Raw genomic sequence first — 15,912 nt, forward strand, 5'->3', positions numbered from 1 at the left:
ACACATGCCATCAGGTGATGCTGAATTTGCGTCACCTCGCTGCCTGCAATTATAACTGATCCATGTCTTTTTAAGCCACTGCACTCAGAGCTCCACTTCTGATTGTCTTCAGATTATCATCAGGGATCAGACTACTACCTGATCACACCAAGTGTACGGATGACAGTGGAGTGAGATCTTATGAACATAGTAAAATGTCAGTGAGACTTTATGAATCCAGTGTAATGGCATTGCTACTTCAAGTGCTAGCAACTATTCGAAACTGGTACTAGTGGAACAGAAAAAGGAAGAAAGAAAAAGAGAGAGAGACTAAAGGATTATAACTTATGAATGATTTATATAGGATTATGTATTATCCTTCTATAGTTTTTGAGTTCTAAAATGTACATCCAGTTCATTACATCAATGGATGTAGCAGCTATTTCTGCTGACAAATTCATGATTGTGACTACTTGGATCCGCAGAAGTAGTTTCGACACAGTTGCATAATAAACAAATCAAAATTTTCTTCACTGCCAAAGGAATTAACTGAAATTTGTCTTTTCTAGAAATATCTAGGAGTGGAAAGTGTCTCAATTTCACAATTTTTGCATTATTATTATTATTATTCTTTCTTTCTTTCTGTTCTGAGACGTAATGTCTGGTCAAAAATGGAAAGTGACGCGGACCTTGATCAAGCGTGACTTCCTTTTAACTGTACGGTATATGTTATATTGCATTTAGGAACTTTCGGGTAATTGAACATGTATCAATAATTACGGATTTCTGTAGTTGTACATATAAGTTTGGATGTAGCTGTATTGCATTGATGTACTGGTGGATATTGTGTGGTATGACTCCTGTAGTTGATAGTATAATTGGTATAATGTCAACTTTATCCTGATGCCACATGTCCTTGACTTCCTCAGCCAGTTGGATGTATTTTTCAATTTTTTCTCCTGTTTTCTTTTGTATATTTGTTGTATTGGGTATGGATATTTCGATTAGTTGTGTTAATTTCTTCTTTTTATTGGTGAGTATGATGTCAGGTTTGTTATGTGGTGTTGTTTTATCTGTTATAATGGTTCTGTTCCAGTATAATTTGTATTCACCATTCTCCAGTACATTTTGTGGTGCATACTTCTTTGTGGGAACGTGTTGTTTTATAAGTTTATGTTGTAAGGCAAGCTGTTGTGCATTTATCTGTTGTGGTATTGGGATCTTTAATAATATGCTTACTGTAATATCTGGTGTTTATTGTTTGATCCTGTATTGCAATAATGAATCCTTCCGTCTCACTGTATATATTGCCTTTTCTTAGCCATGTGTTGGATGCGTCTTGATCGATGTGTGGCTGTGTTAGACGATACGGGTGCTTGCCATGTAGTGTTTTCTTTTTCCAATTTACTTTCTTCGTATCTGTTGATATTGTGTGATCTAAAGGGTTGTAGAAGTGGTTATGAAATTGCAGTGGTGTAGCCGATGTATTTATATGAGTGATTGCTTTGTGTATTTTGCTAGTTTCTGCTCGTTCTAGAAAGAATTTTCTTATATTGTCTACCTGTCCATAATGTAGGTTTTTTATGTCAATAAATCCCCTTCCTCCTTCCTTTCTGCTTAATGTGAATCTTTCAGTTGCTGAATGTATGTGATGTATTCTATATTTGTGGCATTGTGATCGTGTAAGTGTATTGAGTGCTTCTAGGTCTGTGTTGCTCCATTTCACTACTCCAAATGAGTAGGTCAATATTGGTATAGCATAAGTATTTATAGCTTTTGTCTTGTTTCTTGCTGTCAATTCTGTTTTCAGTATTTTTGTTAGTCTTTGTCTATATTTTTCTTTTAGTTCTTCTTTAATATTTGTATTATCTATTCCTATTTTTTGTCTGTATCCTAGATATTTATAGGCATCTGTTTTTTCCATCGCTTCTATGCAGTCACTGTGGTTATCCAATATGTAATCTTCTTGTTTAGTGTGTTTTCCCTTGACTATGCTATTTTTCTTACATTTGTCTGTTCCAAAAGCCATATTTATATCATTGCTGAATACTTCTGTTATCTTTAGTAATTGGTTGAGTTGTTGATTTGTTGCTGCCAGTAGTTTTAGATCATCCATGTATAGCAGATGTGTGATTTTGTGTGGGTATGTTCCAGTAATATTGTATCCATAATTTGTGTTATTTAGCATATTGGATAGTGGGTTCAGAGCAAGGCAGAACCAGAAAGGACTTAATGAGTCTCCTTGGGATATTCCACGCTTAATCTGTATTGGCTGTGATGTGATATTATTTGAATTTGTTTGGATATTAAGTGTGGTTTTCCAATTTTTCATTACTATGCTTAGGAACTGTATCAATTTAGGATCTACTTTGTATATTTCCAATATTATTATTATTATTTTCGATTATTCCCAATTAAGAGAGCGTTTGAACTTGAATTCCTTTATGATGATTGATTGTGTTTTTTCTGAGCCCAAATTTTCTTCATGTGTTCACTGTGTTGTTTCTTTCGCTCCACTGTCCATTTACATCCTGGTCTCTTCTGTGTTGTGGTGTCAAATTTATGTTTTTTGATGATGTTCCTGAATTCAGTTCTATTGTCTGCACCGTTTTATTATATTATATTATTATATTATACTATTATAACAAGAAGTCCATATCCATTAACGCAAAATTGAGGCACTACAATACTGTCGTACTTCCGGAGGCACTGTATTGTTTGTGTTTGAAATCCAAACTGGAGTGCGACAGGGTGACGGACTTTCACCATTACTCTTTAATATCAATTTCCAATATTATTATTATTACAGTATTCCTTAATTTGTTATATCTGTTCTTGCAGTGTTTTAAATTTTGTATATAATGGCAACTTTTGGAGCACGAACACTGCACTTATTCAGTTTCAGAGCCAACAAATTCAACAGTTACTGGCAAGCATTACCAGACTGCTAAATCCATAGTAAGCACAAGAAACTATAGCTTAAGCACAGAACTCTGGAGGCCAAGTGCCACCGCCGCCACCTCCCTTCCACTATTTTGATGAGAAACAAGAGGAATGGAAGGAGTACTAAATCCAGCTCAAACATTTCACAGCCTAAAAATCACAGGTGACTCATAATGTTCTTTCTTTTGTCCTTGGGTAAGGAGTATCCATATTTAGGTTCCATACAAAACTGTTCCCCCATGCAGAACCCCAAGCCCTATCCTACGAGGAAGTCACTAGCAAACTTGATGAATTTTTTTGAAGTGTAGATTCATGTAACTGCTGCTCATTTTAAACTTTTTCACACGCATCATAATAGTAATCAGTTTTGCTAAAAGTGGATCGCTGAACTCAACGGCATGACTGGAAACTATAAATTTAGCTGCACTTGTGGAGCTTCTATTCAAGATGAAAAGTTTCATGATGCCTTTATTCAGAACCTTGCAGACAACACAATGAGATTCTGAAGCATTGCAATCCTTGTCGTAATGACCAACTTAAAGTAATCAAAGCTCAGAGAATATGAAAATTAACTTTAATTTGCTTGTTGTTGCATAGCTCAACAGCTGGAAGCCATGGCATAAGCAGGACATGCAAATTCACATGCTCTGAAGTCTTGTGTCACGTGTTATGTCATACACGATCACAAACACTCCTCCTCCAGATAAGCGAAATTCCAACACTGTCAAAAATCAGGACACAAGCAGCAAGTGTGCCTCCAACAGAAGCACAAAGCACACTCTGTTCCAATTCAACCTAGATTTGAGCAAATGGAGACTAATATGATCTCACATTATGAATTTATACCCGCTTCTCCTGGTAATGTTGATAGGGGCTGTAGATGCAAGTGCAAAAATTGTGAATCAACACACAGAGTACAAAACTTGGCTAATTTGCATCAGCTCTCCTCACATGAATAAACAGCAAATGGCTCTGTCCCTCGCAAAACAGAAAAAGCAGTCCTCCAAAAGCTGAACTGACAGTTTCATACGGAGAAAACCCACAAGCTCCTTATATCTTTACAGATTTGCAATCAATTTGTACCATTCCAGTTACATAATATTGCTTCAGTCACAATTGATTCATCAAACTACTTATGAGCAATTGAGGACAAAGTATCTCTGTGTTTGAGATGTATACTTTGCTAGTAAAATACTGAAATATGGCTGTATCAATACTATTCACAATAGTTCAAACACACTCATGTCTTAGTATATTTGGCATCTATGCGTTTGATTTGTTTGGATTAGATATTGAGGACAATGCACATGCTATTGATATACAAGTTTCTCAAGTCAGCATTTATAAATCATTTGAAAAATGAGGACATTTGTTTGATGGTACATTGAGATGTGCAAAGCATTTTCTGACACAAATCACAATCAAATACAATGCTCAGACAAAAGTATCACTCCAGCCTTCCAATGCCTCATGCCATTAATGATGAAGTTGTTTCTAAACTTGTCTTAAAACCTATTTCAGCTATTCAATTGGCATCTGCTCTGGTTATCACAAGAAATCAGAACAGGAGAATTAGACTTTTGCTGACTTTAAGCACCACTTGACACTCAAATGGTTATCGATTCTTTTGCAGTTGTATGTACTGAGGAGCTAACTGGACAATTCTTCTCTAAGACCGATTTAGTTGATGCTTACCTCCAACTTCCCCTGGATGAGGAAGAAAAGGGGGAAAAAAAGGAGGTCAATAAAGATGTTAGCTCATATCAGTACCAGCATCTTCCCTTTGGAAGCGCATCTGTTTCTGCGTTTTTTTCAACACTTTCTTGAACAAGCTATGTTGAAATTTTTGTCATGTTCAAATTATTTGGATGACATCACTGTATCCTGACAAATGCTGGAGCAGCATCTCAACTCTCTTTTTCTAGTTTTAACTGGCACAGGGCATAAGTCTAATTTATAGAAGTGTTCATTTTTCAATACAGAAATTGCATATCTGGGACATTTCATTGACATCCATGTCGCTCGCCCCTTGACTGAGCATTTAGTGGCCATCTGGAAATTGCTTCCTCCTAAGGATGTATGAGACCTTCAGCCAGTTCTGATAAACTGACCTATTATATCAAATTTTTTTGGACTGCAGTGCAAATTGATGCTCCTTTGCATCACCTCCAGTGTGACAATGTTCCTTTCCAATGGACTGGAGAATGCAAACTACCATTTAAAAAGTTGAAAATGCACACTTAATTACGCATGTCTTATTCATTTCGATACTAAAAAATATCAGTAGTGCTTGCAGTTGATGCGAGATCATAGGGAGTGAGGACAATTTTATCTCACAAGGTTGGAAACGCTGAATGCCCCATAGTTTTCGCTTTGAAGACACTGAACGAGGCCCAAGCCAGTTATAGTCAGCTGGGAAAGGAAGCCTTAGCCACCATCAACTGTGTCATGAAATTTCATCAAAATCGGCATGGTTGAAATTTCTCATGACGGATCAAAAGCTGTTGTCTGCTCTTATTCGTCCGATGAAAGATAAGCTTGATCATACAGCACGAACCTGCAACACTGGTCACTACTTCTGCCCAATTACCAGTATGAAATTCTCTATCGCCCTACTGCACAGCACCAAATGCAGACACTCTTGTCTCATTTACCTATGGGAAATGATCAGGAATTCAATGCATCAGAAGCTTCTTGTCTTCAAACTGACCAACCTAATACGCACACGCAGCAAGATTTTCCCATTGATTGTTGAGAGATCACACAAGCTACTGAACGAGATCAATCACTACAATTGCCTAAGTATTACATTTGGATGGGTTGGCCTGTAATCTGGAAACAATTCCAGATGCCAAAGTATGCAAATACTATGCGCAATACAACAGCCTTTCTCCTCAGAATGAACAAACAATTCATGATTACCACTTCACTGCAACAATATGTTTTGAAACTATTACGTAGAAGACACTGGAGAATCATTAGAACTAAACAGCTAGTGCACCAGCACTGTACATGGCTTGAGGTGGACGAACAAAGAGAACAGATGACTGCTCCACAGTCATGTGTGCATTGATAACCAAGCAGTGCCACGCCAAAAATTTGTAAATTGGCTTCAACCTGACAGTCACTGGAAATGCATAATCGCTGATTTTGCTGGTCCTTTGCCAAGTACATGGTGGGTGATTACCATCGATGCACACAGTAGATATCCATATCTCATTCCAATGAATTCGACAACTAGTGCTATCACTTGCTAGATGGTGCAAATCTATTTTCATGTCGAACTTGTGGCTGCCTAGGCCTGTTAGCCGGCTAGTCTGATGATAGCGGCAGTTTGATGCAGTTGTTTCTCTCTAAGTTACCTCGTGACTGCCATTGTATTTCAATGGAACATGTTATTTCAACTGACAAACATGTTATATTTTTACAGTTTAATTTTTATTCTTGTGATTTTTTCAACTTGACAAGAGCATTTTTGCTCAGATGTTTTTCACCTATGGTGTGATTACATGTAAGTACACTGTTTGTACAATATATTGAAGTAATCCTATTAATTATATTGTATTTTTGAGCCGTGTCATTATATTTTTTAGATAAACCTATGTAATTTTTATTCTGATGAAGACCGACTTAGAGCTGTCGAAACCATGGTCAATTTGACAACGATTTTATGCAGCCAAGGTGGCTATACGTACATTCTGTAATTAAACTCTGATCTTTCATTTTTTTAAATGTTAACTTGTGGCTTCTTTTTCTTGTTTTCAACTCTTAATACAGCATAATTGTGTTTGTACTAAATGAAGTAAGTTATTTTTTCTGTAATTAAATTTTAATTATTTTATTAAACAATGTCTATTCACTATCTAAGGTATTGCATGGCTGAGTGTACACAGATCTATCAAGACTCCAGCGACCTGGCAGCCTCATTAACTCTTCACATCACTGCCATTTACTGCTGGCCCTTACACTCCCTAATGCCTTCTATATAATCAAATATTTAACTTTCTAAACCATTTCCTCTTGGCATAAATGATGACAGAGCCAAGTAACCAGTTAAACTGTTCAAGGTAGGGAATTATGCCTCGAGATATTATTCGTCTATGGTCTAGATAAGACAAACTGCATATGAGGAAAACAATGATGAACTGCATTCTCCACCATATAAGTATAAAACAGAAGATTCTCACATCAAGTCTGCATCTGCATTGCTTCCACTTAATATTTATACTGTCGTTAAAGCTTGCACAAAATCATCAATCAAATGAAAGTCACATTAGATCATCAAAATCCTGACATGGTTGGAGGGCCCTGTCCTTAATGCTCCAAATGTTCTCAATTGAGGAGAGATCCAGTGACCTCGCTGGCGTAGGTAGGGTTTGGCAAGCACGAAGACAAGAAGTACAAACTCTCGCCATCTACATCTACATCTACATTGATACTCCGCAAGCCACCCAACGGTGTGTGGCGGAGGGCACTTTACGTGCCACTGTCATTACCTCCCTTTCCTGTTCCAGTCGCGTATGGTTCGCGGGAAGAACGACTGTCTGAAAGCCTCCGTGCGCGCTCTAATCTCTCTAATTTTACATTCGTGATCTCCTCGGGAGGTATAAGTAGGGGGAAGCAATATATTCGATACCTCATCCAGAAACGCACCCTCTCTAAACCTGGCGAGCAATCTACACCGCGATGCAGAGCGCCTCTCTTGCAGAGTCTGCCACTTGAGTTTATTAAACATCTCCGTAACGCTATCACGGTTACCAAATAACCCTGTGACGAAACGCGCCGCTCTTCTTTGGATCTTTTCTATCTCCTCCGTCAACCCGACCTGGTACGGATCCCACACTGATGAGCAATACTCAAGTATAGGTCGAACGAGTGTTTTGTAAGCCACCTCCTTTGTTGATGGACTACATTTTCTAAGCACTCTCCCAATGAATCTCAACCTGGTATCCGCCTTACCAACAATTAATTTTATATGATCATTCCACTTCAAATGGTTCCGTACGCATACTCCCAGATATTTTACAGAAGTAACTGCTACCAGTGTTTGTTCCGCTATCATATAATCATACAATAAAGGATCCTTCTTTCTATGTATTCGCAATACATTACATTTGTCTATGTTAAGGGTCAGTTGCCACTCCCTGCACCAAGTGCCTATCCGCTGCAGATCTTCCTGTATTTCGCTACAATTTTCTAATGCAGCAACTTCTCTGTATACTACAGCATCATCCGCGAAAAGCCGCATGGAACTTCCGACACTATCTACTAAGTCATTTATATATATTGTGAAAAGCAATGGTCCCATAACACTCCCCTGTGGCACGCCAGAGGTTACTTTAACATCTGTAGACGTCTCTCCATTGATAACAACATGCTGTGTTCTGTTTGCTAAAAACTCTTCAATCCAGCCACACAGCTGGTCTGATATTCCGTAGGCTCTTACTTTGTTTATCAGGCGACAGTGCGGAACTGTATCGAACGCCTTCCGGAAGTCAAGAAAAATAGCATCTACCTGGGAGCCTGTATCTAATATTTTCTGGGTCTCATGAACAAATAAGGCGAGTTGGGTCTCACACGATCGCTGTTTCCGGAATCCATGTTGATTCCTACATAGTAGATTCTGGGTTTCCAGAAATGACATGATACGCGAGCAAAAAACATGTTCTAAAATTCTACAAGAGATCGACGTAAGAGATATAGGTCTATAGTTTTGCGCATCTGCTCGACGACCCTTCTTGAAGACTGGGACTATCTGTGCTCTTTTCCAATCATTTGGAACCCTCCGTTCCTCTAGAGACTTGCGGTACACGGCTGTTAGAAGGGGGGCAAGTTCTTTCGCGTACTCTGTGTAGAATCGAATTGGTATCCCGTCAGGTCCAGTGGACTTTCCTCTATTGAGTGATTCCAGTTGCTTTTCTATTCCTTGGACACTTATTTCGATGTCAGCCATTTTTTCGTTTGTGCGAGGATTTAGAGAAGGAACTGCAGTGCGGTCTTCCTCTGTGAAACAGCTTTGGAAAAAGGTGTTTAGTATTTCAGCTTTACGCGTGTCATCCTCTGTTTCAATGCCATCATCATCCCGTAGTGTCTGGATATGCTGTTTCGAGCCACTTACTGATTTAACGTAAGACCAGAACTTCCTAGGATTTTCTGTCAAGTCGGTACATAGAATTTTACTTTCGAATTCAATGAACGCTTCACGCATAGCCCTCCTTACGCTAACTTTGACATCGTTTAGCTTCTGTTTGTCTGAGAGGTTTTGGCTGCGTTTAAACTTGGAGTGGGTGGGCATTAACTTGCTGAAATTGCAAGACTGTGATGGCTTGCCATGAAGGGAAACAAAATGGGGCATAGGATATAGTTCACGTACCACTGTGCTGTAGGGCTGCTGTGGATGAGAACCAAAGGGATCCTGCTATGAAGAGAAATGGCACCACAGACCATCATTCATGGTTGCCAGGCCGTATGCTGGGCAAGTCAGACTGGTATACCACTGTTGTCCGGGACATCCCCAGACACATCTTTGGCTTGGAATCTCATTGACTGGAGTAGAACTGTCTTTGGTGATGAGCCTTTCTTCGAACTGAGCTCCGATGACCAGCAAAGATGTATCTGGAGACACCCTGGGCAGCAGTGGGATACCAACCTGATTGTTGCCCACCCTACGGCCTGACAGACAGGAGTAATGGTCTTGTGTGCCATTTCATTTTATAGTAGAACCCCTTTGGCATCCTAGCAGCACAGCAGTATATCGACTATCTTCGATGTCCTGTTTTTTTGCCCTTTGCGGCAGGCCATACTGGGCTTACATTTCAGCAAGTTAATGTGCACATGGAGAGAGGTTCTACTGTTGTCTTCAGGCTCACTAAACCCTATCTTGGCCAGCAAGGTCATTCAATCACTCCCCAATCAAGCATGTTTGGAGCATTATGGGCAGGGCCTTCCAACCACTTCAGGATTTTGATGATCTATGTGCCAGTTGGACAAAATATGGCATGATATCCCTAAGGAGGAAATCCAGTAAGTCTATCAATTAATGTTAATTTGAATAAATGCTTGCCATAAAGACCAGAGGTAGACCAACACGTTACTGATGTGCTCAATTTCTGAAGCATTTTCTCATGAATAAAACATCCATTTTTTTTCAGAAATTGTAATCATTTGTTTGTCTGTGCATGTATATCATATCTATAGATTTCCGTCCCATTTGTATACTCCCTTTGTTGTGCGTAGTCTTCTTTAATATAGTTCAGAGTTATTTATATCTACATGTATTTGTTAATAAATTATGCATCTATTAGTCATCCACAACATCTACCTTGCAAGTCAGCAACCTGATTAACCACTGACTATTTATCTGCATAGTTTAATTAGCACATGAAAGGTGAAAGATGATGACTACTGAATATTTTAATAGCTTGACTAAAATACTAGTGCTACACACTGCTCTGTTATCTACATTACAAAAGTTACTTAACAGTAATTCTCCTGGTGCACAAAAATTGTACTCTTGTGTCATTACTGTTCCACTCACAGTGTCATTCTCTAACGGACAATGTAGATGGCTAGCAAGGTCGGGAGTGTGCTGCACACTTGTTCAACAACCATTAATTTACTCTTAATATTTTCTTAGCTTTTCAGATTGTCTTTCAAAATATTTGTAACAAGTGTTTATACTTAAGAGACTACAGCAACAATATGCCAAACATAAAAATGGACAATCTATGACATACTAATGAAGAGCATGGAGTACAGCTGGCCTTTTCTACACGAACATCTGTAGACAAAAACAGCCCCAAATATAAAAAAAGGTCACTACAGATGATTCAAATGATTTGGCAAGAAATATCTGAGTAATAAAAACAACAAACTATAGTTAAAAATACAGCTAATCATTCACAAAATCACACAAACTGAGGATTGATGAGCACTGGAATCAACATTGTTAGTGTCACCAATGATCACATTTTTGCAAGTGTAAGTGACAAAAAGGAAATAAAAAATCACACAACATTGCAAAGGATTGTGTGAGACCTTCTCAATACTACGATTAGTCACAGTGTTGTTTACATCCTGGAGCATTTAACATTTAAACTTAATGTTCTTTAAATCAACCTGAAAAAATGTTATGATAAACTCTGCTCTTACATGAACTTGTTTTCCATCAATAAAACATCTTCCATTTGGTTAAAGGAATGGAGTGGGATGATTTTGGACACAATAGGATAATGCGGTGATACACGACTCATTAAATACACCACATGAACATTGCTCTTTTCTTATAAATAATTACATACCTTCCAACAGGCGCTTTAAATCATATACTTTAATTACTGTTTCATTAGATGCAACTGCCAACCAGTTTCGACATACTGAGAATTCTGTATCAGTATAGGTGCTAGCAGGATGCCACACCAAAGACTGTATTGCTTTCTTATGAGGGTAAAGTTTGATTTCTAATAAATCAGGAATTTTCCAGACTTGGACGGACCTGCAAAAAGTAAAACAAAATAAAACTCAATCTGTATGGCGATTCTGTATGGTACAGTTATTATACATTATTTGTTTTATTCTCTTTATTTGTTATTTTTTATGCATATTTACTACTTACTATTCACTGCTTTCTATAATCTTTGACTAAAAGAAGACAGTGCTTACTACATTTACATGTCCCACACCTTTTTCTTCAAGTTTTCTTACACACGCACACATTTTCACCAATGGGATGCTCCGATCTATTAGTGGTATACTTCCGGGTGTACAGCCAATTTGTTGTTTCCATTTTATGCGCTATTTTCGACAACCTTCCCTCGATGTGTTAGTTAACAGAAGACTATCTGAAACACTGGATCACAGTGTAAATAGGCAACTCAGAAGGTGTTCCATACATAGAGCTCTAACACTCTCACAATGAGTGACTCGCTCAGTAATTACATCAACAAACAGTACAGGGCGAGTCAAAAGTCCTTGGACACCTTCATAAGTTGGAAGATTAAAGGGAAAATTGAAATGTGATAATGGGAACATAGGTTTGACGTGCGGCCGTAACTTTTGGAGTGAATGTCATTCATGGCCGCCATATTGAAATCCGCCATTTTGGATTCAAGTAATTTTTTTTAAATTGGAAGGGGGGTGTATGACACACCAAATGACACTCGCTTGAGCTCTGAAATCGATTGATGTAATTTGTTTTTGTCTATCTTGTACAGTTTAGAAGTTATTAATGTTCAAAGTTACCTTGATACATGTGTTGTAGCAGTCGGTATGAAGGTAATTTCCCAACTTGACTTGATTGAAATGTGGAACATGGACAATTCTTTTCTCAAAAAAATCGTACAGGGTGGCAAGACTTGATGTTATCAATATGAACCTACTGCAAAACAACAAAGTGCAGAAATTCTAATGAAGGATCAACAGCTTGATGACATAACTGACATTCGAGCCGATGTGACGCCAGAGATGAACAAGATTCCAAAGAATTACTTTTCTGACAGTTTCACATGCTTGTAAGAATTTTCTGCATGTTGTACTCAGACGAAGGGAACTTTGTTGAGTATCTACAACATTCAAAACACCATTTTAATGCTTCTCTATGTTTTATTAATCCAGTCTCGACACTTTTTGGACTAGTGCATTACACGAATCCCTGTGAAAAAGTCAGTACATTTTCCCATCCCAGAACAGTCCCGAGGAACTAACAGTATAACAATAATAACTATTAATATCAATAATTTAATGATTTAGTCAACTTCACAAATAAATGTGCAAAATAATGCCAAAGAACTAGTGTGCGTCACAATGTAAACTATAGTAGTTTTCTTGTGCAAGGCAATTTAATTTGTTCCGTTGCAAATGATAAAAATCAAAATTTTTGCATGAATTTCATTATTAGTTATCATTAGCTACGATGGAAATGCGAGTAACCTAGCCCTTGGAGTCCAGAAGACAATATTGTTGTATGTAGATTTGTTATGCGTTTCAGATAAAACCTGTAATCTTACGAGAAAAAAAGTTGTCCTCAAAGGAATTTTTAGAGGCTGAATAATTATTCATGACATCTTAATACAACCACAAGATGAAAACAATTACACTACTAATCTTTAATTAAATAGCAAAACTAGTTACATGAGGTTCTAGGCTTGCAGCTGGATGACACTGACATCTTACCATATTTAGGCCCCTGGGGTATGACTCATGGCAAGAGGTTGAGAGTAAATGTAGCATTGGCAAGGTGAAGAGATTGGTCTGCTTAGCCATAAAATGCAGAATTAGCAGCATACCAACTGCTGTGATGGTGACCATGCTGATCATGCCCCTCTACACCTTTGGATTACAATGGAGGCTACAGCAGAGGCTTGTAGCGATGTATTGCACAACACTTACAGAACCTGTGACGAAGCAAGCTGGGATATTTTTTACCTCCCTTCTTGTTTTGCCATCTGCCTCCTTCAATTCGTTTTTTTCACTTTTAACTAATTACCATTAACATGTGTGAACATAATCTGTGTTTTCACAAAAGGGAAAGGTTGGCCCTCAGTTTTAAAGAATATAACACCAAATCTAATCTTGTGCTTAGTTTTATGTAGGTAATTGGTTTACTAATTGAAATTGACTATTCCTTGTTAGTATCTTTTGTTGTTGGGGGAAATCAGTAATTGTCTCGCAACTTAAATTCTACTTTTGGCGTATAAACAAACATAAATTCAGTATTCATTATAAACATTTGGAGGAACAACTAATAGTAATCTTAAAGTATCTATTTGGCTCTATTTGTAAACATGTTAGCAAAACCATCCCTTCATTAATTCCAAAGTAGTTAACAGTTTTGTCAAAAGTATTGTTTGCATACTTAAATTTTTTTAATTTCATGATTTAAACAAATAATTCGAACTACCTCTTCTAGTAGAAAAAACTGTTAAAAAAGAACAAATTTTTCAATGCATTCAGTTAATTTAATGAGTTAAGTTTTAATTGTAATTTCTGTGTAGTTTCAGTACCTATTATTGTGAGGATAAATAAAGGCCCAATTTTTTGTCAAAAAATAGTCAGTCCACAGCCGAGTTTCAGACGAGGAACCTGTGTTGGTTAGAATGACAACAATGCATCAACTAAACAGTGAAATAAGTGTTATACCAATAGGCCGTGTGTTAAAACAATGAATGTCTGCTCCATACGTACCTTTCTATTCTTCAAGAATTGTATACTTTGTGATTAGGTTTTTACCGCTTGTAGATGATCAATAATAAACTATTGTAGCAGTTTGCCTGCAATATATTAATGTGGCTCATGGAAAGTTAAACAATAGTGCACTGGCCATATTAAATGTGTATGTGAGGTAGTTTTGAAAAGTGGAAGTAAAAGACTGTAAAACGCAACTGAGCATCTGTCACCTACATCATTTAAAGTAGTCTGTATCTGAGTTCCACACCCCATTTTTGAGCTAGTACATTGACACCGAGGACAACAATCGAAGAACTAAATAAAGCAGGTAGAACTGCTACAAACCAATGAATGATGATCGCCACCAGCAGATATGTTTTAGTTTGAACAGTGCGTTTAGACTTTTATACTCTTTGGAAGTTTCAATGGTTTGGGCATGTAATCTGATCTGGTTGGAAGCAACATTTCTACAGGGCATGACAATAGCTGCTTTATTATGATCCATGGTATCTGCTGATTTATGTGGTTTCTTCCAAGCACTCTCATCCTGGCTCAGAGATGCACCACAGATTAAATTAGATTAGATTAATACTTGTTCCATAGATCATGAATACGACACTTCGTAATGATGTGGAACGTGTCAGGTTAATCAGAGATGTCTGTACAAGATATTACATTACACAAAATATTGCATGACACTAATGTTTGCATGACACTAATGTTTAAGTTGGTTTTTTTTCCCCCTTAATTTATATCTAAAAATTTAGCCAATGAGTAGAAGGGGTTGTCATCTATAAATTCTTTTAATTTATTTTTAAATGTTGGTTGGCTATCTGTCAGGCTTTTGATGCTGTTTGGTAGATGACCAAAGACTTTTGTGGCAGCATATTTTACCCCTTTCTGTGCCAAAGTCAGATTTAACCCTGCATAGTGAAGATCATCCTTTCTCCTGGTGTTATAGCTATGCACACTGTTATTACTTTTGAACTGGGTAGAAGCTTGCACAGGATAGAGTAGCATGGAGGGCTGCTTCAAACCAGTCTCAGGACTGAAGACCACAACAACAACAACGAGGATGAAATAATGATGAAAGACACACAACACCCAGTCATCTCGAGGCAGAGAAAATCCCTGACCCCGCCGGGAATAGAACCCGGGACCCTGTGCGTGGGAAGCGAGAACGCTACCGCAAGACCACAAGCCCCACATACCATAGAGCAGTGAGTACCATGACAATTGGCATTATGTCAAAAACAAGAGAAGATGTTAAACTTTCATTAAGATTTTGGAGACCTGTCACTTCATGTAGAACCGAATGCATGAAATACTATATCTCATGTACTGGAATCAATTATTACAAAATGTTAACATTTATTGAAATGGAAGAAGCGCATCCAGAATCGACCACTACTAGGGAAGAACATAAAATATTGTGGTTGACTGTTTGTTCCTAAGATACTTTGCATTTCCCCACAGGAAAGGTAATGGATAATCCATACCTAAATATGGGTCAGCGCATATGAAAATTCAGAAAAATTATGCTCCTTCTGTGGTTATGAAGAAATGTTTGTCTTTCTTGATTAACAATGAACCATACAGTAAGAAAGACTCTCTTCTGTTGCTCTTAAAACTTAGTTAATTATGGCATGCCACACACTATGATGCAATTTTAAAATCCATTCACGAGTGGTTAATCGTGGAGCGAGATCCGATCATTCAATGTCGCCACAAAAAACACTTATCCCTTGAATCTGCTCAAAAATTTCACTGTTACAAAAAGAAACCAATTTATACCACCACTCATTTTCCTTTCTATAAGAGGGTCAT

At 37.7% G+C, this 15,912-nt stretch overlaps 1 protein-coding gene across 1 annotated transcript in view; it reads right to left on the bottom strand.

The window, feature by feature from the left end:
* Window positions 1-15,912, bottom strand: part of LOC124606551 (gem-associated protein 5) — a 344,051-nt gene that overhangs the window by 152,512 nt on the left and 175,627 nt on the right. Inside the window, exon 11 of the mRNA XM_047138535.1 lies at window positions 11,223-11,416. Coding sequence (XP_046994491.1) covers window positions 11,223-11,416 — 194 coding nt within the window. The remainder of the gene's footprint in view (window positions 1-11,222; window positions 11,417-15,912) is intronic.

Source organism: Schistocerca americana, chromosome 3 (assembly GCF_021461395.2).
Source record: "Schistocerca americana isolate TAMUIC-IGC-003095 chromosome 3, iqSchAmer2.1, whole genome shotgun sequence".
Classification (NCBI taxonomy): Eukaryota; Metazoa; Arthropoda; class Insecta; order Orthoptera; family Acrididae; genus Schistocerca; species Schistocerca americana.